Source organism: Sus scrofa, chromosome 1 (assembly GCF_054392235.1).
Source record: "Sus scrofa isolate SSC_HxYL_T2T_F1_AM1 chromosome 1, Sscrofa_HxYL_maternal_Yorkshire_Landrace_v2.0, whole genome shotgun sequence".
NCBI lineage: Eukaryota > Metazoa > Chordata > Mammalia > Artiodactyla > Suidae > Sus > Sus scrofa.
In genome coordinates this window covers 49,560,750-49,587,438 of record NC_139383.1, presented here as the reverse complement: position 1 = coordinate 49,587,438, position 26,689 = coordinate 49,560,750, and the positions used below count along the sequence as shown (strand labels likewise).

At 36.6% G+C, this 26,689-nt stretch overlaps 1 protein-coding gene across 25 annotated transcripts in view; it reads right to left on the bottom strand.

The window, feature by feature from the left end:
- Positions 1-26,689, bottom strand: part of ADGRB3 (adhesion G protein-coupled receptor B3) — a 732,591-nt gene that overhangs the window by 35,338 nt on the left and 670,564 nt on the right. For 18 of the 25 annotated variants that reach the window (XM_021072833.2, XM_021072841.2, XM_084958626.1 and 15 more), the window contains 6 exons: positions 25,425-25,575; positions 22,464-22,533; positions 19,951-20,017; positions 17,210-17,295; positions 12,700-12,798; positions 12,200-12,371 (listed from right to left, as the gene is read on the bottom strand). In XM_021072833.2, the coding sequence (XP_020928492.1) occupies positions 12,200-12,371; positions 12,700-12,798; positions 17,210-17,295; positions 19,951-20,017; positions 22,464-22,533; positions 25,425-25,575 (645 nt within the window). The remainder of the gene's footprint in view (positions 1-12,199; positions 12,372-12,699; positions 12,799-17,209; positions 17,296-19,950; positions 20,018-22,463; positions 22,534-25,424; positions 25,576-26,689) is intronic. The other 7 variants (XM_021072856.2, XM_021072864.2, XM_084958656.1 and 4 more) reach the window with 1 other exon arrangement.

Sequence of the window (26,689 nt, the reverse complement as noted above, 5' to 3'; positions counted from 1 at the left end):
ATGAAACAAAAATACAACAAAAACGACTCTGTTTCTGGTTGATTTTCTGGCGGGGGCGGGGGGAGATCACTCAGCAAAGCCAAACTTCCTTAATGTCCATTCACAATTGGATTCAGGACAAAGAACTAACATATCTCAAGGAACTTCTAAGAATATTAAATCCTTCGTTAAATAACATGTGGATAGACCTGACCTGAATAGATGAATAACAAACACAGACAACTGACAGCTACCCTGACCTTGTGGTGCCTCCAGGTCAGCCTGTGCCTCCACCACCCCTGGCTCATTTGACCCCTAACAAGCTGCATTGTAGATCCCAGTCAACAGTGAGGTCATTTAACTAATATCTCACATTACTGATATTCCCCTGCTTGTTTATTATATTCTATTTTATTGTTAATTCAATAAAACAAAGCAGAGCTGATGTGACATTCCCCTCCCCCCCATGTTACTGAAGCACCACTGCAGAGACCAGCAAGGGAAACACAAGATGTCTCTAGTTTTGAAAAGTACTGATATGAAATAGCCCATTGCTGTTTGGTTATGAGATGTGGCTTAGTTTAGGTATTTGCTATAAAAAAACCTGAGCCTATTAATTTGTTTTCAGCCCCTCTCATACATTTCATAAATTGTTAGCAGCCTTTTCCCCAAACTGCAAGATCTGGAAAGTCACATGGAGTTTGGTCACCACCACAGAGTCCTGGCTGCAGTTCATCCACCTGGATTTCTCCCCTCAGGTTCTGACACTAATGATGTGACCGCTATGACTGAATTAAAAGAGCAAAGGATAGGCTCCATATCCTCTGACCTTTATTCCATTTTCAGACTCTGGCATTCTTTCTTTCTATTTTTTTTTTAAGCTATTTTTTAAAATTGAAGTATAGTTAATTTACACTATGTTAGTTTCAAGTATAGAGCAAAGTGATTCAGTTATACATATGTATATATTCTTTTTCAGATACTTTTCCCTTTATAGGTTACTACAAGATATTGAATAGAGTTATTGTTTATCTATTTTATGTATAGTAGTGTGTATATTCTAATATTTCTAAATATGGAATTTCCTGGAAAAAAAGAACAAGGAGTTGTCTAACACAACAGTGCAAGGTAATTTCTTATTTCCTTTTTCAAACACAGCAGTAAAAGTTCAGGTTCAATGAAACTGAGTTTGAACATCTTTTCTTGATACATATTTGGAACTAAATCATCCAGCTTCTCCCTTGAAGGGGACAGGACATGGACAAATGAGACTCTTTGGAAGCAAATCCTTCTATTCTCTTCCTTTTTAGATTAAGAAGTCATAGCTGTAGGTCATAAAGTGACACAATTAATAATCAAAAAATCATTACATACTAGGTGAGATGATCTCTGTTTCTGTTACAGAGAAATCTGCATTTGAGGGGAAATACTAAGAAAGTATATCTGTTTTTAGAATAAAAATCCTAAGGACTAATGTCAGAAAAATAGGTACTTGCTAATGTTCTGTTTGTGCCCCCAGGCAACTGTTAAAGAAGCACAATTTTATAAATGAAGATAAATAATATGTTAGAAATCTTTCCAGGAGCTTGTCACATGATTTTTTTTTCAAGTCTTCCTCTAAATACCAGCATACATAAAATATGGAAGGTGGCACTCGGTAAAACAAAACATTACTCTTCCTCACCAGTCAGTCTACTTTCAGACCTCAGGAGTGCAGCTATCATGGATTTTTTTTTTTTTTCTTTTTGTCTTTTTGCCTTTTTCTAGGGCCGCTCCTGTGGCATATGGTGGTTCCCAGGCTAGGGGTCTAATCGGAGCTGTAGCCGCTGGCCTACGCCAGAGCCACAGCAACACCAGATCCAAGCCGCGTCTGTGACCTACACCACAGCTCACAGCAATGCCAGATCCTTAACCCACTGAGCAAGGCCAGGGATCGAATCCACAACCTCATGGTTCCTAGTTGGATTCGTTAACCACTAAGCCACAAAGGGAACTCCGGATTTTTTTTTTTTTTTTTTTTTTTTTGAGGGGGGGTACCTCCATGGCATGTAGAAGTTCCCAGGCCAGGAACTGAACCTATACCACAGCAGTGACCCAAGCTGCTGCAGTGACAACACCAGATCCTTAACCTGCTGCACCATAAGAGAACTTCCATGTCAAGGATATTTTTGTCTGACAATGAAATATAGAAAAGCAACTTTTCTACTAGCTGGGAGTTTCTGCTATGGTGCAGTGGGTTAAGGATCCAGCATCATCTCTGCAGTGGCTCCAGTCATTGACGAGGCATGGGTTGTATCCCAGGCCCTGCACAGTAGTTTAGGAATCTGGTATTGCTGCGGCTGTGGTGTGGGTCACAACTGTGACTCAGATTTGATCCCTGGGTCAGGAACTTCCCAATGCCACTAGTGTGGTGGAAAAAAAAAAAAAATCCACTACCTGATTGCTTGAAGGAGATACAAATGAAATCTTTTTTTTAATAACACACACACACACACATACACACAACCAAAGTCCCAAAGATGACAATGGATTAAGTGCATTTCTATCTGGAGAATGATGTCAGCTTCATGAGTAAGTCAATGCTGTTCACAAGAAATATAAAACAGAATAGCATAAAAATTCTCTAGTAAATTCAAGGTCATTTTAACGGTCATACAATTATCACAATTTAAGTGCTGGATTCTCTGAAACTTCTCTGTTCCTTCTACTTTAGAAATATTTGCAGGAGAAATTCCACTTGATCCTAAGCGCTCTGTTTGATATTTTTAAAAAATCTTAAAAATGCATTCAAGCAATCTAGATGAATTAGCTTTATTTTATTATTATTATTATTATTATTATTTATTTATTTATTTATTTGTCTTTTTAGGGCTGCACATGCAGCATATGGAAGTTCCCAGGCTCGGGGTTGAATCAGAGCTGTAGCTGCTGGCCTACACCACAGCCACAGTAATGTGGGATCCAAGCCGCATTGATCTGCAATCTATACCACAGCTCAAGGCAACACCAGGTCCTTAATCCACTGAGTGAGGCTAGGGATCTAACCTGAGTCCTCATGGATACTAGTCAGATTTGTTTCCACTGAGCCACACCGGAGCTCCAAAGACGAATTAGCTTTAAATATTTATCCAACACTGATAGGGAAGAATGATTAGATTTTATTATCAAAGAAAACTGTTTTTGAGCAGGACAGAACCTGGAAAATTCAACTGCATTTGGGAACACTTTGATAATTAGAAGGATTTTCCATCAGGCAAACAAAGAGACTTTTATCTTAGGTGAACCAACGTGAATTGCACTTACAGAGAACAACTAGAAGTTTTAAAAAAGTAAGTCTACAAGGACCTTGATTCCAAACAAGGAGAAAGCATAAAAATAAGCAAGAGATAGAATCTAGATCTGAATATTCCATACAAAATTAAAATTTTCTGTGTCAACACTCATTTTACAACACTGGATAATAGTCTTGGGGTCTTGTGACTAAGATTGAAGAAAAATAATTGTTAGAGGATTAAAATATTTACTATTTAAGCTCTTTAAGCTGCCTTATTATTTGTGGAGAACAAGTCACTTATTTTAGGTAGCAATTTAATTTAAAATGTATTTTTATTTTTTAATTTTTTTCAAAAATTTTAATTGTTTTTATCTTTTTCTCTTTTTAGGGCCACACTCATGGCATATGGAGGTTTCCAGGCTAGGGGTCTAATCAGAGCTACAGCTGCCAGCCTACGCCACAGCCACAGCAACACCAGATCGAGCCACATCTGTGACCTACACCACAGCTCACAGCAATGCCAGATCCTTAACCCACTGAGCAAGGCCAGGGATCGAACCTGCAACCTCATGGTTCCTAGTGGGATTCATTTCCACTGTGCCATGATGGGACCTCCCTAAAATGTATTTATAGATACTAAAATCATTACTCCTCTGAATTCTTCCAATATTATCACTTTTTAAACTTATATAAGATCAATAAATATAATTTTAGACAAACTTTGCGGAATAATTACATATTTAACACAAATTACAGCACAGTTAAAATCTAGATTTCAAAATGTCCTCTTTTTCTAATACTCTACCATGGATATTTCAACTTAACTGACAGCCAGCCAGAGGGTCTGAGGACTGGCAAAGAATAAATATGTGAATTAGCCCTGGAATATTTAGGAGACCTTAAAGAAACCTGATGTCATTTTGTGAAATAAAAAAAGGAGTGGCAAGAAACATCTTCAAAAATAAGGTGCTGTGACCACAACAAGCATCAAGCTGTCTTTGGAAAGCATGCTGCCAGGCACCACCAAAGTTATCTTGACCATATCTTGCTGGGGGCTGCTTTAAAATATCCTGAACAACCTACAAGTGCTTTATTTCCAAAAATAAAACAACTAATACGGCAAATAAACAAACAAGTCAGTTGAAAAATGGGCAAACGACCTAAATAGACATTTCTCCAAAGAAGACATAGGGATGACCAATAGGCACATGAAAAAATGTTCATCACTAATTATTAGAGAAATGCAAATCAAAACTACAATTAGGTACCACCTCACACCAATCAGAATGGCTATCATGAATAAGTCTACAAATAACACCTGCTGGAGAGGGTGTGGAGAAAAGGAAACCCTCCTGCAATGTTAGTGGAAATGTAAATTGGTACAACCACTATGGAAAATGGTATGGAGGTTTCTCAGCAAACTGAATATAGAACTACAGTTTGATCCAGCAATCCCACTCCTGGGCATATATCCAGACAAAACTTTCATTGAAAAAGATACATGCACCCCTCTAGTCATTGCAGCAGTATTCACAATAGTTAAGACATGGAAACAACCTAAATGTCCATTGACAGATGAATGGATTAAGAAGATGTGGTACATATACACAATGGAATACTACTCAACCATAAAAAAGAACAAAATAATGCCATTTGCAGCAACATGGATAGAACTAGAGACTCTCATACTAAGTGAAATTAGAAAGAGAAAGAGAAATACCATGTGATATCACTTATATGTGGAATCTAATACATGGCACAGATGAACCTATCTATAGAAAAGAAACAAACTCATGGACATGGAGAGCAGACTCACAGTTGCCAAGGGGGAGGAGGAAGGAGTGAGATGGACTGGGAGTTTGGGGTTAGTAGAGGCAAACTACTGCATCTGGAGTGGGTAAGTAACGAGTTCCTGGTGTATAGCACAGGGAACTATATCCAATCACTTGTAATGGAACATGATGGAGAAGAATGTAAGAAAAAGAATGTGTGTGTGTGTGTGTGTGTAAAATTGGGTCACTGCCGCACAGCAGAAATGGACATAACATGGTAAATCAAGTATAATAAAAACTTTTTTTAAAGTCTCCTAAAAAAGCTATCAACCCTTTTCCCATGGACTGATTCCTGTATGAACGAGAGTTCAAAGAGGTCTGCAGGGCAGGCCTTGCTCTTGTTCTTCCCCTGGGACAGGGATGTGTTTCATCTCTGCAGCAGCCAGCGCGAGAGCTTCTCCCCTGGTCCTCGCTCTGAAGACAGCTGGCAATGTCACTGTGAAAGTCTGTGCCAGATTTAGAGATTTCTGGGGAAGAGCACGGAGCAATGCTTGGCAAAGCTGCAATTTAGAGGAAGCTCCAGGAGAGAGCTGCACTGTTTGAAAGGGCTCTGGATTTAGCTACAGACCCCAAATCTTCATTTTTTTTTTCCTTTTTATAGATTAGAAGAGATTTATTGAGTACACTGCTAAGGAATGCACTGTTCAGGAGTTCTGTCCAGAGTGGTTTGGGCTTTTTTTTATAAGGAAACTGTCTTCAGACCCCCCCTTTCTCAGTTTCCACCAAGCTTTACCTCCAGTTTCTCTTCTTGACTTACCAATTCCAGAGGATCATTTTATGCCAAGAAAAGAAATAGTTACAATTTTGTAATCATTTGAGATTGTTAGTGTGTGTGTGTGTGTGTGGGGGGGGTTCTTAGATGTCCTCTTTTTAATTTTTCCCTTGAATCTAATATCTACACTGTTTCTATTGATTCATATTTGAACAAATGCCTTTTTTTTTCTTTTGTTTGGCCATGCCAGCAGGCTTGTGGAAGTTTGCTGGCCAGGTATCCAATATGTGTCACAGTGACCCAAGCCGTTGCAGTGACAATGCCAGATCCTTAACCCGCTGTGCCACAAGAGAATTCCCAACAAATGGCTTTTTAATCATATTAAAAATCAAATAATTTCATCATTAGATGAATAAGATTGTTGTCAGTTCCATGTGTAGTATACCAATTGACATAAGCATCACGGATGACTACAAATTATTAAAATATTATTTGACCTCTCTGACAGCAAGGGAAATAAACAAAAATGGCTTGTCATTTGCTGTATGTTGAAGGAAAAATAAGGACTTTAGTCCCAAAAATCAATCCTAATGGCTTTATATTGAAATTCTCTAATACCTAAAGGATTTCTCACTATCTCAAAATTGTTGTAGCTTTTTATGTTTTCTCTATCAGTTTTAGGGGTCACATAGGCTGCCATAGACAACATTTCACCACTTACGTGATCTGAAAAAATGTAATAGCATATCTTGAGCATGCAGCAGAGAAAAGGAGAGGGAAGTTATACAGCAGGCACCTCCACCCATGTCTTCACAGAAGATATTCATCTTAGTCTCATGCCATCCATATCAGGGCAGAAAATAAAAACTTATTCATGACCTCTTGTTTCTTATATTTATTTTAAACCTTTATTCTAGACATATTCAATTTCCCATTGCTAGTTTAATACTATTGCAAATTGGGACTCTGGAGTCTGAGAGGAGAGAGAGGTGAGATCTGCCTGTGCATGAAACTAGGTACTCAGAATTTAGAGTAACAGCAAGTTACGGCTGAATGCTACCTGGCATACATTCCAGTTTGCCAGTCTCTGCCATGAACTTTCTGTGTCTTAATTTGTTCATTTACTAATCTGATTCCATGCACTTGTTTAGCTCCCAAGACTCTGTATGAGGTTGGAGAACCACATGGGCAGATTAAGATGGTCAGAAATATTAATGACATAAGTGCAATTATGCACCAATCAGGAAAACATTATCTGGAACAAAAGACAAGACATATATTTTTCTGCCTAAGAAATACGATGACTATGGATAAAGGGAGGCTCGTGATTTCTGGAGAAAAGTATAGAGGGCTATGTATGATCCTTGCTTGCGTCTTTCCCATGGTCCTATTTCAAGGCAGTCTCTGTGCTTCCTTCCCTCTGTTTCTATTAAAATCCAGCTTTATTGTGGTACCTTTATCCATTCTCCCATTTCCAGATACACATTGTTTTATTTTTTTTAAAAAAGGCCAAAAAATCTTTAAATGTATTTCTTTTGGTAGCTTTAATTCAGCCTGACAAAAATGGAGCTCTGAGAAACCCATCTCCCTCTCCCTTTAATCCAACTTCCTTCTGAACATGGATGAGAACTCTGATCCTGCCTATGCAAGGTACTCACTCACTGTCTAAAATCTATTCTTCATGATACACAGTGTCCTCTCACCAATACCCATGAGCACCCAAAGGAGAAAGCTCTAAAACATCACTTAATGCGTGTGCCCTCACGCATTAAGGTTGTCAATATTATCTTTCTCTTTGTGCTACAGTCACAGCCATTAAAAAAAAAAAATCAAATCCCTCCAGAGTCCAGGATGACATCACTTGCTTTATGCCTCCACATGTGCCATGTGTTCTCAGAGGAGAATCTGCTCTCCACGACTCACCACAGCCTTCATTTCTGGGAAGCTATAGGTCCAGAACCCTCTCTCCATCTTCTTCAACTTGAAAGTTTCACTTTCTTAATCCTACACCCCATTTTCCTCTCAGGACCCTGTTAAGTTCTGAAGCCTCCTATCACCCACCCACTCACTCATATTCAAAGACCCCTGAAGCCTCTGCCCTCCCTCCTTAGGGGACTATACAATGTACCTCCCGTAGTAATGAGTCCTACCTAGTTTCTCGTAAATCAAGCTGCGAGATTCATGCAACTCTCCACCTGAACTTTATTATATGCAATACGACCTCTTTTCAAATTGCTGTTCAGTTACTTCACCACGAGTGGCTTCCGTTTTGTTTAAAAAGTGGTTTATTTGGGTGAGATTATTGTTTTAGATAGCTAAGGAGGATGCCTGGCTGCTACATATAGTCATTGTCATGGCTTGTAAATAATTTTATCTATATTTTATGGAGATAATAAAATGAAATGGGAAGTTGACAGAAAAAAAAAAGGTACAGGGAAGTGGGAGAAACAGAAAGAAAGAAAAAACTGTTCATGTTTATTTTAAGCATTTGCTACAAAATTGCTTCCCAGGTTTGGATGAAGCTTCTGGGACCTCATCTGGTGCAGCCTAGACCTCCTGCCAGTGCTGAGGAAAGAGAAAAGAGGAGCTTGGCCCTGTTACTGATGCTACAGAGCAGCCCTAGGAGCTTCACATACTGATACAACAAAATTATCCATTTAAGCACTTTCCTTTTTTCCTGCCTTTTAGTGAAAGGGTTTTATTGTAGCTTATTTTGTGCCACAATCTTGTTATTTTCCCCCCTCTGACATCAAGCTGTACGATTGTCTTAGAGCCAAGCACAGCCAGAGACAGGAAAGATGAGAAGAATGTGCAGACACCAAGGAAGTGGTTTCCTAGCAACAGGAACTATTTCAAAGCTTTCATAACTCTTGTGTAGTTAGAATTTCCATAGCAATGTGGAGAATAGTAAATAGTGGATATATCGTTATATGCTTAATGCAAATGAGTTCTAATCAAGAAATGATGGATATATGGAGTTCCTGCTTGGCAGAGTGGGTTAAGAATCTGACCACAGCTACTCAGGTCACTGCGGAGGTGAAGGTTTGATCCCTGGCACGGAGCAGTGGGTTAAAGGATCAGGCATTGCCCCACCTGCAGCTGGGATTCAATTCCTGACCCAGGAACTTGCATATGCCCTGGATGGAGCTATAAAAAAAATTAAATAAGATAAATGATAGATACATGAAGAAAGACACTACATTTGTTGTGTTATATTCTGCCTTATTACATATTACACGTATTAGCTTCCAAGATCTAGGTTTGTTGCTGGAAGTAATGTGTTAGGATAAACGGCTTAATTTTTTTTTTTTAAATATTATTCCCTCTTCATGTTTTCTCTTTTGTAAATGATATCTGCTGAAGGAATTCAAAAGAGAAAGGAACTTCAAAAGAAGAAACTGTACTTCAAGAATATACATTTTATGAAATTTAAATATTATGATATCAGCTTTAGAGGTCACAACAAACTGATAGGCAAATAATCAATTTGCTTTTTATAAAAAGAGGAAAATAATTGAGTTGAGATGGTACCAGAATGATCACTTCTCTTTCCCTCCTGACTTGAACTAATTTTGGTTTTAAAATCAGACCCACTGAAAGCAAAGCCACTTTTTAAATGAATTAAATCCCATACACATCACATTTCAAATGCCACAGTTACAATATTCCATTTCTTCTTTAAATTGCAAGGCTCTATTCTTCCCCTGTGTACACCCACCTACTTCACAGAAGACTGGAAAAGTAAATAAGGGTAAAGCCTTTTGAATTCATATTGGATGAATCATTAAAGACTAAAAACAACCAATTTATGTTACTATGTAATAAAATACTTAGAAATAGAAATACATTTATCTGTTTTCAGTCTCTCTAAATTGAAGGAAAAATTCTTTAACTGCTTATATATTTTTAAGAAAGAAAAAGTCCATACAAATTATCTTGAATTATTGTGAAATAATATTTTAAATTAAAAAAAGCAGTAGAGATAAAACTTCATTCCTAGGATCACCTATGGAATTATCAAGTAGATTCATAAATCTGAGTCATTACCTAATATTTTACGAGATGCTGTTGAGTCCATTTGCTTTGGTGTATTTTTATGAAATGTTTGTTCACAGGAGAATCAAGGCTATGGAAAGAAGCTTTATTCTCCTGGACTGTGGTTAATGCTGAGGCAGTGTGATCACAGGTAATATTAGACAGACCCATTGCTAGTGTCAGGCAATACTCATTTAGAAGCTCAAAAAGAATATCTATGAACTCAGTGAGAAATCCTTATGATGTGGTTTTGGGATCTGAAAAATTGAAATGAGGTTCTTTTGGTTTTCCAATAACAATTTCCCCTGAGGAATTCTGCAAGAGATTTGCCTATGACTGAAATCGGCTCTGTGTATTTATAGCAACGTTAACAGGATATTTTTACGGGTCAATGCAAAAATACCAAATATGCAATTTTCCATTTCAGTGTTGGGATGTGAGACATGACACTCTGCTATTAGCTTATCAGCTATAAAATTATTCAATTTAAACTAAACATTGAAAATGAAACAATAACAGGGCCAATATTCATATTCTTATTTTTCAATAATATAGAAAATATATTTATAGATATTTAACTGAAGCATTTATTATATGATTCAGTTTAATTATCCTTGAATCATGTTTTTTATAATTATTAGTCCAATTAGCAAGTATGAAAAAGTTCTGATGGAACTTAATTTTTGTGCCAAATATTTTTCTTCATGTAAGCAGCACAAATCTGATAATAAGCTAACAAAATATCTGTCACTTTAAAACCTGAATATTTTGATCATAGCCTAAGGCTTTCTAGAGAGCTTATTTCTGAAGAAAAAAGAGAGACATTTAAAAATGGGGCATTTTTCTCCTCTTTAACACCTAAAGTATTAATATCTGCTGAAAATCACATGCAGATAAATCATGATCTTGCTTAATACCCACACTGTTCACCTTTAATCATCAATCAAAAACACATATGTGTCTACTCACATCAAACAATTTTGTTCCATAAACATATGAGAGAATATTAATACAGAAGGCTCACAAGATATGGCTGGAGAAGAACATAGCTCAATTTCCTTTTAACTTTACTCAACTTTGGTATAAAAATTCAACAGTTGGAAGATTTTTAATGCTGATATTCTAGGTAGAAAATTGTGATGTTTTGGCAACTGTGAGCTAAATCAGATTTTTTAAATGATGAAATAGCCCCTTCCTCTTATAATGTGAAGCCACCTTTCGTCTCTTTTCACTGAGTTTCATCATATGATGTTCTTGGAATACACATGTGAGATTATTGCTGACATCTGTATCATTCTAAAGCAACTCAGAAATATTGTTCTCATCTGGTAAACAAGGTAAAAACCTTTGGTTATCTTCACACATCACTATAAAAGCTAGGGGGCCCATACCCAGAGACTCATGTTTTTTTGCAATGTGCACATCACAATAAAGTTTTCAAACAAGCTAGATAATGCGAAATGACAGTGAAGACCATTTTCTCAAAATTACTAGCGTGGCACTGCGTCACTGTGTGTTTTAGTCACCACTGTCCCCAGAGTAAAAGCTAAAATGACTCATAAACCTTGTAAACACTGTGGCAGTGCTTGCAAGCATTCAGAATAATTTTTGCACAGGTTAGAAAACAATATTTTATCCCTAAACAACTCAAGTCTGAACTGTGTCATTGATCTGGATGGATGTGGTGCAGGTAAGGGTCTCAGCTCATGAAGGATGACTTCTTTCTCTCACTGCTGCCAACAAACCTCACCAGGACCTAGAGAAATGCTGTGGTTAGCTGTGATTATAAATCTACAGTTCCTGGGGACAATTACTGGCCATCACATTCCACTATGTCCATTTTTGGTATTTTTTGAGCATAAACATCCATATGAAAATGATTTATTTTTAGTAATTTAATAGCACTTTAGCACAGAGATAAAAGACTGTTCATTCATCTTCAACATTTTCTATCTAAAACAAAATTAGTTAAGTTATGAGAATGGGGTTAAGCTGCGTGGAGAAGCACAAGTTAGGGAAGAGCTTTAAGAAAGAGAATTGTATTACCTTTTACAGGAATGCCAACTTATCTACACCTATGATTGCATCATAGCTTCTCTTGAACCTACTCTCCCTGGCTCTTGGCACCTCTGGCTGTGCTTTCCCTTGCACCACCCCATCTGTTTTAGCCTGTCATTTCCAGAGTCCAAGGAGCTCCCTGGAACTTGGCCTTAACATTTCCCTTTAGCTTTGACTCCCAAGTAACTATCTCTAAAATAGACCAGCTTTAATCTGAAGATCAAGTTGTTAAAAAGAAAATATCATATTAACAAGGAAAAGACTCTTCTAAGCATCATTCTCCTCTCTTGCAAGAGTGATTTTTCTCACCTCTCTCCGAAGAATGCAGTGGACCATGACTATCACGAAACCTTGTAATGAATCAAACACAGCAAAAAGTATTTGGAATAATATGGAGCGTTTGTCTGTCATGGCCAGAACCGCTGACATCCATGTCAGAGCCAGTAGAGGTAACACCACACAGGAGCTCCAAAGGGACGCCCTGTTGGGACACAGAAGAAGCAACATTACGTAGCTGCTTGAATCCCCAAGGTGATAACCGAACGCCCATTCAACAAAGCATTCTTGTATGTGGCACCAAGACCATTAACTTGGAAACCACAAAGCAGATAACATTCAAGAGTTTTATTTATTTTTTTAATAGACAATCCCACAATAGTTACGAAAGCTGTTGCGAATTATAAATATTTAAGGATGCTCTTGGTTCTAATATTAGCAAACATGTGTTTTTTTTTTTTTCCCATCATAACATTTTCTCACATGCACGGTAAAATATTTGTAACAAGAAGATGTAAATGATTGGGACTAACATGGCGTTACTGGCGGTGGTGGCTGACAAAGCTGTTGTTGAAACTACTCCACACTTGGCACATTTGAGTGTCAAACCGCTATGAGGCTCGCTCATCTGACTGCAAACAAACAGAACACCCACAAAAAGAACAAAATATTGAATTGTCACCAAAAAAAGTTGCTGCTGCAAGTTAGCTTTTACATATGATTTCATGCAGAAAAGTATATTTATCGAAGAAGACTGCTCTGGGTTGTGTTAAAGATGCATTTACACTACACATTATTTTTGTAACATTTACCTCCTAATAATATCAGCCTTTGTTACATGCAAAGCATATTTCCATTATTTACACTATAAATGGCCCTCATGTCTACAGGTCAAAGTTGCCCAACACATTGAGTTAAACAAAAGCAAGTGTTTGTGTGGACATACAGAGAAAACCCTTTATTCAGACCCTTGATAATCAAACATGTAAGCACTCCTAGCTTCAAAGACTGTCATTTACAGAGGCACACGATATCAATTAAAACCTTCTGAAATGTAATCATGTATCTCAGTAGTTCAATATAGGGAGATATGGATGTTGGGCTTTTTGTCATTGTGGAAGATGTGGCCTTTACCTCAACATATTCATATTTTGAAATTTCTTATAGCATCAATGTACTGTCTGTATTTTAGGATGATCTGAATATAGGGACTGATGAAAGCTGATGAAATATTAGTTGATAATAAAAAGAGTGATCATTTTCTGCTTCAATAAAGTACACATAACATAGTCACTAAGTTCAAAATATTCTTTCTGAGCAATTTGTCATGGACTCCAACCTAATAGCATTTAAATGGCCTATTCAAATCCAGAGGATTTTGCAGGTAAATTCAGGTTCAATCTATAATCTCACAGAAGCAAAGTCATTCTACATTTTACACATTTTGCTTTAGAAAAGCATTCCTTGAAAATGACTGGCTTAACCAACAATAATGGAAAAAATAAAAATCACTAAAAAAAAGAAAATGACTGGGTTATTAGAACATAATCCTATTAGGAAAAACTAAGAAGAAATTACTTGAATTACATTTCAAAACACTTGGAAATAATTTCTGTGACAAACTTCTCTTGTCCATTCCCATGTGATGTGTCTAAAATATAGGTTTGCCCCCTGGGTTTCTTTAAAAAATATTATAGTGGACCTGTATTCCCATGTGTAAAATTAAAATGGCAGAACACAGAAAGTCATAAGGGGCTCATAATTCAGAATGTCTGGTTTCTTTTAAAGCAGTGCACTCTTTGGTGAATTGCACATGGATGAGAAGCTCAATCTGAAAGCTATTAAGCAGATTGATCAGTAGACCCCATGAGAAAGAAAAATCAAAGCTTTCAGAGTTAGATGTGGGGTAGAGAATATAATTGTAAATCACTTTACTGATTCAACCAGGGCATGTGTACTAGCCATAGGTTTCTAGACTTTTCCAAATAATAAATAATAACAGTCTACCCAGTTTGATTTGTGAATGCCTCCATGGGTATGCCAGTATGTTTGAAGCTATCTCCAGAAGAGTGCTTAGACCAGTGTTCTCAACAGTGTATATTTTACAATAGTAGATAAGAAAGTTTCATGGCAGAAAAAAAGAGAAAATGACACACTTTAGATGTTCTAAAAGGACACATTATTTTATCTTATTTTCACTCTTTCCAATTATCATTTTATATAAGATGTGTTGATAGTTGCAAAAAATTCCCCCTTGGTAACTATATTTTATATATTAGAAAAAGTTAATATAGTTTAGGTATTACAAAACTTGTAAAATTATTATATAATTTATTGACCATTCATTGACTCATTCCTTTATAAATCTTTATTGAGCAGAAACTATATGCTTGGCAGTTTCTAATAATTGATGATAAGAAAGGAAACAAAGAAGCAACAAAAAATGGAAGGAGGAACATTATGGTATCGTTTGATTCTAAATAATAATATTTCAAAAGAAGCCCTTGCTGGAGTTCCCTGGTGGCCTAGTGGTTAAGGATCCAGTGTTGTCACTGCTGTGGCTTAGGTTCGATCCCTGGCCCAGGGAACTTCCTCATGCCAAGGTGCGCCAAAAAACCAAAAAAAAACACCCCAAAAGAACTGCTTGCTATACGTCTATATTCAAACAACATGAAATGGTCAATATTTACAATTAGGGAGATCAATTGTTAGGTTAATCAATTAGCTTCCTGCCCAATGCCTCTTTAAGTAATTCTGTTTATTTGTTCTTCACGGAAAGTCTGTCTTTATTACAGGCTTTACTGGTTTTCCGTGAACTAAAAATTAGCTTCAAGTACTCATATCTTCTAAAAAATTCATGCAATCACACTTTGGAATAGAGAGCAAATTTCAATCTATACACACTTAAGCTAAAATAGCAGTTTGTTATTACAGAAAAAAATGTAAAGCCTAGAGTCATTAATTTGTTAACAGTTCTTTTCTGCTTTGGACAGTAACCAGTACTCTGCTTTTAAAACTTGTATTGACATCATTTCTATTTCTCCAGCAGTGGACTCTGAACCAGAAAAAAAACAAAACAAAACAAAACACCAAATGTGTTTGATTCAGTTTCTCCAGTAAAACAGATGTAACATCTAATGACATTTTTAGAAATATAAGTTTTAAAATTAATATGTAGATTGAAATGGATAATTTCTAAATCATAATATGTCATTTCTCCTAAACCTGCGTTATCTCTTACAAAGAGCTATGTGAATCAAACGGAATATTACACATAAAACAACCCAATGAGAAAAGATACTGATTGCATTTAATAAATCCTTAGCATTATGATCATTCTCATAACCTCATCTCTTTTCCTGACCTCAGTGTCATGAATGGTAGACTCATGGATGCTTGACTGACAGAAACTCAGGGTCCTTTGCAAACAACCATCCAGCTTGGCGTCTTCATTTCACCCATCACAACAATAGCCATCGACTGTTGATTGAGTGCTTGCTATCTGCTAGACACTCTAATGAATGATTTATACATATTGTATTTCATATACTCTATTAAGAGCCCCATCTTACAGGTGAGAAGACTGAGCTGCAGAAAGATGAAATAACATGCCCAAAGATACTTGCAGCTAGAAAATTGCAAAGCTAAATACTGAGCATGGCTTTCTCTCTTACTGCAAAGCTTTATCCTAACCACTAGTCCTAACTAAAAATAGTTAATTATACAAGTTCATACCACTAGTGGAGGAATCGAGTTTCTATATCCAATAGTCAGTATGAATAATTTTTTTCTAACATGATTAGTTTAGACAGGAATAACTGAAGTAGTTATTGTTCCAATTTCAACCATACACGCAGATTAGCCAGTAATAATGTTTAAGTCCGAATGGTATAGAATGCTGAGTGTCTGTACAAGTTCAACTCTCCCTATGTAAAGTTGCTTTAGAGACTCATCTGAAGTGAAAAAAAATCTCTAAATGGGAAGTGCTTCCCCCTCAGAAAGGAAACTCTAACGTTTCTATTACACTGTTGCAATTCTAATGTTTGATAAGAATGATATCCAACTTTATACTGAAAGCCATTAAACCTAGTCATTTACTAGGGGGAAAAAATGCCTGGACTACGTAATCTTATAAATCATTACACAGATTTTAAATACATAAAAGACTTAAGATTCCCCCTAGTCAGTGATCAAATACAATGGCTATTAAAGAATACCATACATTATTAAAGAAATGAGAACAATTGTGGGTAAGTTTTGAATGAAAGCACAGTTCAACAGAAAGGAAAAGCTATACTTTTTATAATAAAAGATACAAAGGGAAGTTCAAAGGGATTAATATTTCATTTAAGTTCTTACATATTGACATGAGGTAATGACATAACCTTAAAAAGCTGCTATCAAACTGCTTATGAAATGTTATTAAGCTATTAGATATGGTGATATTACAATAACAGTAAAATTAAAGGAGATGCTTTTCTAAATTTTGTAAGTGGTTAAAATGTGTAAGGAAAAATTATAAATAACTTTCTAGCAAGTTATACTAAAAATGTCAAAAAATGAATATATACGATAACAGTGTTTCTTATGTGATTGTTTCAAGTAAATAATTTTTCTGATATGTACAATTCATCAAAGAAAATACAATAGTTTTGCCCTACTACGGTTTGCTTGTCCTGATTCAGTTGTATCCCATAATGAAGTTGCTTTCAATCTAACCTCCTGTCCTTTGTGACCCAAACTAGGAGTTCTTTGAAAACCCTCACCCAAGGACAAATATTTTTAGCCTCAATATTTAATCTTATAAATAGGCAACATGCACAAACAAATACAAATTTTCTTAATGATCTTTTTAGTTATTTTTAGATTTTTAACCACACATTTTAAGAATAGCCCATCGGAAACCTGAATCGCAGAATATACCATACACACCAGTGTGTCAGGAACAAAATTCAAGGCACAGTCAAATGCAGTTGGTAATCTGAAATTGGAGTATGGGGTGCACTGGTAAAGACCATTCAAAATCCACCAATTGCAGCTTACCCGGCTCTGTGTTTGAGCTTTTTATCTAGGATTCCATCTCTGGAAACAAGTTTATTAAATACCAAAATGCCAATCACCATGTTGACCTGTCAAATAGAAACAAAGGTTGGCCTTTCAATGATATTGAAGGGAATCGGGTCCCTGTTTCTCTTGAAAACCCACTTTTATCAACTCACAACCTTGGCAGAATTATATCCTCATGATGGTAGTGATAGGAAGCACTTCTCAAATATTTTAGATGTGCATAAAGAAAAATGGAATAGTTTAATAGTGGTGTTAGTGTTCATCTCTTCAAGGAGTCTAGTGAGCTGAATAGGTGTGTTGCTTTAATGTTTTAAAGTATAGGAAGCGCATTTAATTTCTACGCTGTGCAGTTAACACTCAGGAAATTAAGATTCAGTTGCTTTGAACAGCACAGGGAACAGTGTGTGATGTGGTCACTTCACTGTAAAACAGAAATTGAAGAAATATTGTAAATCAACAATACTTTAATAAAAGAAACAAAGAAAAAGAAAGAAAGAAAGATGCGATTGCTTAACTTTTAAATTGCCATACTACGTGAATCTGGCATTCTTCTCTCTGAGTCATACTTGGATAAAATAAATTGGCTAAATGAGTTTTGCCCTCTGTCTGTGAATCGAAAAGACTTTGAGTTTGGCAGTGTGAGGCTGGGTGAACTGGGCAGTGAAAACTGCTAAGGATTCATTATTGCCTACGCTAGAAGAACAGAATGCCTCAATTCATCACACCGTGTGGCCATTTCTCCAGGGAGTGGGGAGCATTTTCATGCACCATGCTTTCCTGGACAAAGGGGAAAGCCCATTCAACTCAAGAGTATCTATTAAGATGGACACTAACACTAATTTTTATAACATGCTCTATTGAACACTTCTCAGTATTTTCTTTCTGAGACTCTCTTATCCCACTTAAAAGGCCTTTTGCATAATAGAACTAAAATGAAATCATTCGTATTTGTCTTTCTTAAGTAAAACTGTAAAGAGATGTAGAGATAGCTGTGGTCTATTTGTGGCAGCTTATTATGAAAAGCACCCATGGTTCTCTAACCTACCAGAACTTCCTGATAAAAGAATCCAGTATAATGCTGAAACCAAGATAATCAAGGAAAAATATTTTCTCCTTCTTGCCTTCCTGCCTCTTACCCTCCATTGTCAAAAGAATCTTGGTTCATCTCCCAGTGCAAATGGTGAAGCCTTTACAGTGAACTAGTAGTTTATGAAAATTTGTTTTAAATGAAGCAAGATGACTAGTTAATTAAAAAGAAAATTCCACTTCCTGAATACGCTTTGGCCAGATGGACTATAATGCTAAAATCTGTTTAATTACTGGTGTAAGGAAGATTCAAAGTGCCTGTTAGGTGGGGAATTAGAAGGTGTCACTCTTTGTACCTTCCTGAAAAGATACCATTTAATTAAGAGAAAGCTTACTCATCTTTGCACTCCTATTATTTGAACTAAAATAAAGTGTGTTTCATGGATTATATTAATCTACAATTTAATCATGAGGGAATTCATCACCACTCCAAAGACCATATTTTGGTCTTTCAATTATACACGGATTCTATGTTTCTTCATTTTAGGGTTATATGGATATTAACCTAGTAGTTTAGGGAAATAATCCAATTCACTAAATAAAAATTCAGTGCAGCAGAAAAAGACGTATCTAATAGTTTTAGTATCCCTTTGCTCTTGCTAACACTCATGCCTAGATTTTCTTTTTCTTGTGAATCACAGTTTCTGCTCCTTGTTATAGTTTAGAAGAGGGAGAACAAACTTTAAAGGAAGAAAAGTCACCTAGAATTATTAAGAAAGATATCACTAACTTCCAATTTATTGAATGAATTGTGTAAGAAACTAAAAGGTAACTCATTAATTAGAATCAAATTGCAGAGTGAAATGGATCTTAGTATTTAGTTCATATTGTTTCTGTTCTCTCTTCCATTTTTTTTCAAAGGCTTATTAGATAGGAAAGATTTGTAATCAATAAATTCAGAGAGAGAGAAAGAAAGGCAAGTTAGTGGGAAATTTTCATGTTCTAATAAATAAGCATGGAAGGGAATTATTTTGTGATTTAAAAAAGAAAAATTTGTAACTCTTGTGTACAACATATGGCAGAATGTTCTTAATGGGGTGGGGGTAGATTTTTACCTCCAGGGAACACTGGAGGGTATCTAGGGACATTTTTGATTGTTACAATGGAAAGGTATATTGGTATTTAGTAGGTAGATACCTGGGTGGTGTTAAACAAACAGGACACACCCACAACAAAGAAATGTCCCATTCAAAATGCCTGCTGCACTGAGGTTGAGAAACTTTGACAGATGAACCTATATTTTCTTGCTGATATTTGGTAGCAGCCACAGTTATTAAGGTCAACAGATCTTAATAATTATGTTAAATCATATAGAATAAAGACGAAATAGTAGTTAATGATGAAATTCTATATATTAACAAGGAAGAATTTACTGAAATGTACTCAAATTTCTTCACAAATGTGAAATTACTATAACGAAAATCCCACACTCCTACAGTGAATATTCTTCAAGTGTCAAGATAAGGCTATTTTAGCATAATAAAAGACAATAGCAGTTTATCTTCAAATTTAAGTTGTGATTCATTGAACTCTAGAATTTCTCCACAATAAATACAAAAGTGTCACTCTAATGGAAACAAAGTAGACTTCCTTTGGGACGAAAACAAACTAAAGGTGATTTCGGTGGTTACCAGGACAACAGCGGCTGCAGGTCCCACGAAAGCATACAGTAGTCCTCCTTCAAGAGAGAGCCAGCAGCTGAAAATAACATCAGATAAAAACTAACAAAAATTAGTGATAAGTGTTAAACCACAAAATCATGACACGAATAACTGGAATTATGCATTTAGCCTTGGAATTTTGGCCTATTTCAAAAGTCTGTAGTTTTTTTTCTAAAGTGCATAAGATGTGGAAAAAAGCTAAAATTAGAACATTTCATGAGTAAGAACTACTATAAAACTCTCATAGAAAAGAAACTTTTATTATAAGGCCTTACTGTCAGGCAGTTAAAATGCTTGAGACAAATTAATTACTCATGCAGTGAGATTTTTACACTCTCAGTACAACGGTGACTATTACTTAAGTTTCGTAAAATTCTGCCTTATATCCACTATGAAATTGCTCAAGTCTACTTTGAGGCAAAAAGAGCCTGTTTTTAGAGTCTTGTATGTGCCATTTACCTGTTCTTCCTTGAGGCCATTGAAATAGTGGGAGAAATTTGTTTAAAAGCCATTATGGCTCGGAATGTATAATCTACATTTTGCCTGCTTTTTTCCTTCTAATTTTACTTCTTCCCAGACTACTAAAAAATCATGAAAGATAAGATTTTGAATAAAAATAAGTGCAGCTGTGTTTGTTTCAATTACTAGATTCACCCAGAGAAGCAGGTTTGCATTGATGGAGAGATGGTAACCATTTAGGTAAAAACACCTATCCTCTCACAGCAGAGGATTGTTCGGAGGGCACGGGGCTGGGCCCTGGAGCTTTGCCCGCTGCCCATGAGGGCATGTCTGATACAGGAGGGTCCATGAGAGGAAAGCATGTGGGGACCCTGTCTTCCTGCTAATGCAGAGCCATGCACATCGCCTCATGCACCTGTTTTTGACATCTGACCCTTTCAATATTACTTCTCAGTCGCCAGAATCAGCATGCTGCCTCCAAAATGGAATGACAATCAACAGTTAAACAGTAACTTTTCTCTCTCTGTTCTAAGAACTTTTCTACATTGGTGGTGGTGGTGGTTCCATGACTTACTCATTTGTTAAAGCTCACAGAACTAGACACTTAATAGGGTGAGTTTTACTCTTTATTAATGAGTGTGTGTGTGTGTGTGCGTGTGCGTGTGTGTGTGTGTGTGTGTGTTGCGGGTGGATTCAAAGTCTGCATCGAGTTATCCCTCCTTTGCCATTGTAGCAGATAGATAAAATTCTATTTTCCCACTTTGGGGTTGACAATTTAATGTCCATTTTTAAATTAAATACTTGGAGAAAGAACCCTTGGTCTGATAGCACACTTCTGTTTGGTCTCCCTGAGACAGCCACTAAATTTCTACTACATTTTTGTGCAAATTAATCTTCAAACTGATACATTCCTCCTTGTTTGGTATTCGGTTTTAATCATACGCTCCTCGAAATTTGGAGCCATGTCATCTATAATCCTACTTCTTGCCATACCCCCAACCTGGTGCCCTTCAAAAAGAGTCAGGCTGTTATGAGAAGTAACAGCTTCAAGACAACGATGCTTAGGTAAGATACTCTATAGCACATGCTATCAGGGAGATTTTCCATACCGTGGACTGCATAAGAAAAACGAGTGCTCTGTTGACACAAGTTCTTTCAATTCTTTGGAAGTTTCTTCCAGCCAGGCAGGTGAGGTGATGCCTCCTAGCACACCTTCCATTTGGACAGACTCCCCAGAGGGCCTAATTAGCAGTGATTCCTATCTCAGGCCTGAGCACAATTAAACAGGGCATCTCTGTTTCAAACTTATGCTTCTAACAAGACGCCCATCTCTTTCCCTGTTTCTCAACTCTCTCCTCAACTTGAAAGAGCAGATGATGTAAAGTATGCAAGTGCATTGTTTTACATGTTAAATATTAATATAAACTTTACTTATAACTCTTCTCATAGAGTAGAGCAGTATTACAGCTCTAACTAGGATGGGCTGATACCAAATCCTGTTCTCTCCTTTCTAATTCCTTCCATAGTCCAGGCATTTTTCTAGTGTGGAGTCTATTGATTCCCTGATCAACACGTTTTAATATATTACTCTAACAGCAACAAAATTTGAACTAACATGACAAAACTTGGCTGATACCAATACATATTAGCACCTGTGAAATCAGAAGCTCAGATCAGCATTATATTCTAACAGATAAACATGTCAAGAGTTATCCAGTTCTTAAAAAAATGTACCTGACATTGAACTTGCAAAGTAAATATTGAAATTATTTTAGAGATTAAAGACACTGGTCTTGCAAAGAAATGGGAAATTGAAAGAAGAATTCTGAACAGCACTGCAGCATTTAACTCCTAATTTTTGTGCATTTAAGCCACCTTACATCATTCCTCAGTAATGTGGCTTCTACCATTGTTAATGACTCAATGACAAAGTGCAAGCCATCAGCAGTGCCAGCCAAGACTAATGAAGCATATTTGATGATTTATTAATTATAAACAAGATTTATCACTGTAGATGGACTTACTAGTGGTCAGTGCCATATCCTTTCGTCCTGGTGAAGCCTACTGATGTGGCCACCACTAATGCCGGTAAACCTGCAAAAAAAGTATTGTCACATGTCACAGTCAACTACCAGCACTGTGCAGACTGGCTGAAGCAAAGCTAGCACAAACTCAGAGTGCTGAAATTGGAGGAACTGCCTTCACATGAATCACTTCATAAAATACGTTTCCATTACAAAATTTCTTTCAAGTACAAAAATATGAGTGCGACAGCTGGGTTTTTATCTCACCACATTTCTCAGATGTTGCTAGGTGACCACCACATTTGACATGAGTTTAAAGGAACCTAATAACAAAGATTTAGTATATCTTTTAAGATGTTTTTTCCCTAAGGGTTTACACTGTTATAAAGGAAATTTATAGTTATAAAGTCAGAAAGGAAAAAAAAAATGATGTTCTGGTGTGACGGAATAGAATAGAAGTGGAACATTCAGTTGGCCTCATATTGATCCTTGTCAAGTTGTACTTATAATAAGACAGGAAAAATAAACTTGTCACTTAATTCTATCTTTATGATTTACTTACAATAACAAGAATGTAGGAACAGGGTTAAGGGCCCTAAAGAACTGATTTTTAGGCTTCCTGCTTGTCCTGCTTTAATAATCCTTAATGAAGGTCAGAAAATACATGCCCATTTTTCTTCATAAACCTCTAGGTAGGTATCACTCCAAGCACTATTCGGTCTTTCTTGGGATTCAAGTGCCAGCACCCCTGCACCAATTCTGACCTGACATCTGAAATTAGTTTATGTTTCCATGAATCATGCTCACCTTACATTCAATGGAAATTCCCTGTGCTCTGGTGAATGAGGTTCAGTCTAATAGAGGCTGTTTAATTTTTATTTTTAAGTTCTGGGCATGCCTTCTTTTCAGGAAGACTGTGCCTTTTCAGTTTGAAAAATTCATCAACGAATCATCTTGTGTCCCCCTCTACCAACCTTCTTTCCTCCTATCATTTTCCCTTATTCTAACCATTCTCTTCCAGGAACCCTTCCAAATTGACATCATTTTCTTCGTGAAGCTTAATGACAGGAACTTTGGAGAGCACTTCCCAGGGGTATACCATTATTTTTTTTTAACAAGTGCTGGTCTCTTTCTCTCTGTGTGTGTGTGTATATACATGCATACACACACACACACACACACACACACACACACACACATATATAATGTCTCCTCCTTCCCCTTTCTTTTCCTCCATCTCCTTTTCCTTCTCCTTTTTCATATAGTTGACTTTTTGGATTGATTAGATGAAGTTTGTTAGAAAAAGAATTATCTTTTGGGTTATAGCTAAAGTGGTAATAGCCTTTATTCCATGCAATTTAGATTAAAAATTCTGTTCTAAATTTATTATGTTGTATTTTGCCATTGTGAAACTCATATGCCACTATTCCGCCCACTCACAGACGTCCTGATGGTCTAGAACCATTGGTTTAGTTTTATCACTACCCAGAGTAGTTTACTATTAGCTGTAAACTTAGATACAAGCTGTGTACTCTCCCCTCAAGATCTTTGGTAACAATGCTAGGTAAGGTAGATAACATTTCTGAAAATCCTAACTCTTTATACTTCAAGGCAAGTCCCCATTTACCTGCACACTATATTTCTTGGATCTATTCAATACCTGATTCAATACCAGCCCAACTTTAGGAGGTCTTTAACATGAAATCCAGACAAAATTTTTAAGAAGGTGTAAGTACATGACATTCTTCAATTTCTTCTTAGTGGTTTTCCCATTTGCCTGTGCAAACATGACCACCCTGGCTGAAAACTGATGGATAATCTTTGTGTTCTTGGTCCTATTTTTTCCAGCATGAATTATTCTGGTATGGTAATAAGTTCACTTATTTGTAATTTTTCAGGATCTTCCTAGTAACCTATTCCCAAGCCTTCTGGCACATTAGGCATTTGTTATATATTTGGTCCAAAATTCCCCAGTTTTTTTTAGTGCAAGTCTTGAAACTCAAAGGCAAATATGACAAAATCCTGGTTTTCCTCTAAAACTAGTTTCTTAAATAAATCAAACTAGCTAATTAATTCTAATTAAACTAAATGGATATATTAATTCTAATTAAATATTAAAATTGGCCCTTTGAAATGCATAGATCTTCCAGATGTCCATTTATGAGGCAATGTGAGAGAAATGTTTCATAGAGAAGAATTAATCATCCTCAGCCTGTCAGCAATCCTATGTTTCCTTTGAGGACTCCATGGACTAGCTGTGAGGTTTCATTCATGGTCTAAATGGCTTTCTCTTATGACATGAATAGCTCTCTTGAAATGGGCTCCTCTTTTTCTTTTTTGTCTTTTTAGGGCTTCAGGTGCTGCATATGGAAGTTCCCAGGCTAGGGATTGGATCGGAGCTGCAGCTGCCAGCCTACACCATAGCCACAGCAACGCCAGATCTGAGCTGCATCTGCAAACTACACCTCAGTTCACAGCAATGCCAGATCCTTAACACACTGAGCGAGGCCAGGGATCAAACCCATGTCCTCATGGATACCAGTCAGGTTTGTTACCACTGAGCCACAATGGGAACTTAAAGTTTTCTTGTGGGTAGTACATGGCCAGTACTAACGATGACTAGCACATCATGTTTTGAATCTTGAACATCATAAGACATTTTGCATTTCCAGAAACAATTTGATTTCCTGTCTGATACCTCGAATCTCATTTTATACCAGGTAGGCACTGCTGATTGTCAACTGACTAGCTATGTGGTCGTCCAATAGCCACTCCTTTTCTAGAGGTCCAAATGCTGAGGGAGTGTAAATATAACCAGCCTCCTGTATTTCCACTTCCACATATCAAATTAGATACAAAGAAAAGTAGCCTGGGGAGAATCACACTCTCCAGTTTCATTCATTACATAAGTGTTCAAAGTTATTTTAACAAGAGCACAAAAGGGAATATTAATATGCTTACCCCATCCAAGGCACAAAAAGCGTTTCCTTATAAGCCGCGTCCTAATTTTTCCAGTTACAGCCATATATGATTGCCACGCCTCAGTCAGAACCCAACAGAATGAAGCCAGGAAAAAAAAGTGCAAAAATGCAGTGGTGGTTGTACAGATGCTCTGTGGAAACAAACACAAAAGAGTCACATTCAATATGGTGGGGGTGGGGGGACTATGTGTCCTTCAGAAAGTTGTGAATCTCCAACTCACTGCTTCTACTTCAAATACCTCTCTCTCCTTCATGACAGAGTAATTATTTACAGAAATTAGAAGCCCTGGAATCTTGATGTTGTACACAATATCTGTGATAGTAAAAAAAGTCCTAATTCTGTTTCTGTGTTCAATTTTTTTATGAGGAGAAGCCTGAATGTAAATTTAAACTCAAGAGAGATTAAAATTACTGCTTTACTTGAATTTTTTTCTTGAAACATAATTATAGGAATGGTCCTTTCTTTGGTTTAATTTAAGTTACAGACATCTTGCATAATTCTTTGGGCTATATTCTTTATCCTTCCTTCCTAACCAATAATGTTTTGTTGTTTTATCTGTTAATGTTATGATTACACTGTAACAGCCTTTCGAAAGGAAAAAAATGAATTTGCTTGTATACAATTGTTAACATTCAAAGTATAAGGGAAAAGTGTAAAACGAGGTTTGTATATTTTAGTAGTAGAAAAACAACATACATATTTTAAAGTACTTAATACATTGCTCTGTGTTATTACATTAAAATATGTGTCCCAATCAAATCATTTTGAAAAACTAATCAAGTCACTGGCAGTAGACAACCATGATTTCAGAAATATTTTTCCTTGTGTGGGCAACCTAATCTCTCTAAATTTGCCACCGTTAGTTGTGACTGACTCGTCTGCAAAGAGGAGCAGCTTCATTTTGGTAAAGGCTGCTGTGTATTTCACTATTTGATATAATTTCTTTGTGTAAAATTTTTTTGATTTTACAGCTGCACCTGTGGCATATGGCAGTTCCCAGGCTATGGATCTAATCAGAGTTATAGCTGCTGGCCTACACCACAGCCACAGCAATGCCAGATGCAAGCTGTGTCTGCAACCTACACCACAGCTCATGGCAATGCCAGATCCTTTAACACATTGAGTGAGGCCAGGGATCCACCCTGCATCCTCACAGATACTAGTCGTGTTCGTTACCACTGAGCCACGATAGGAACTCCAAAATGCAAGCCTTTATAAACTAGTACCAGTTACCAAACTAATTT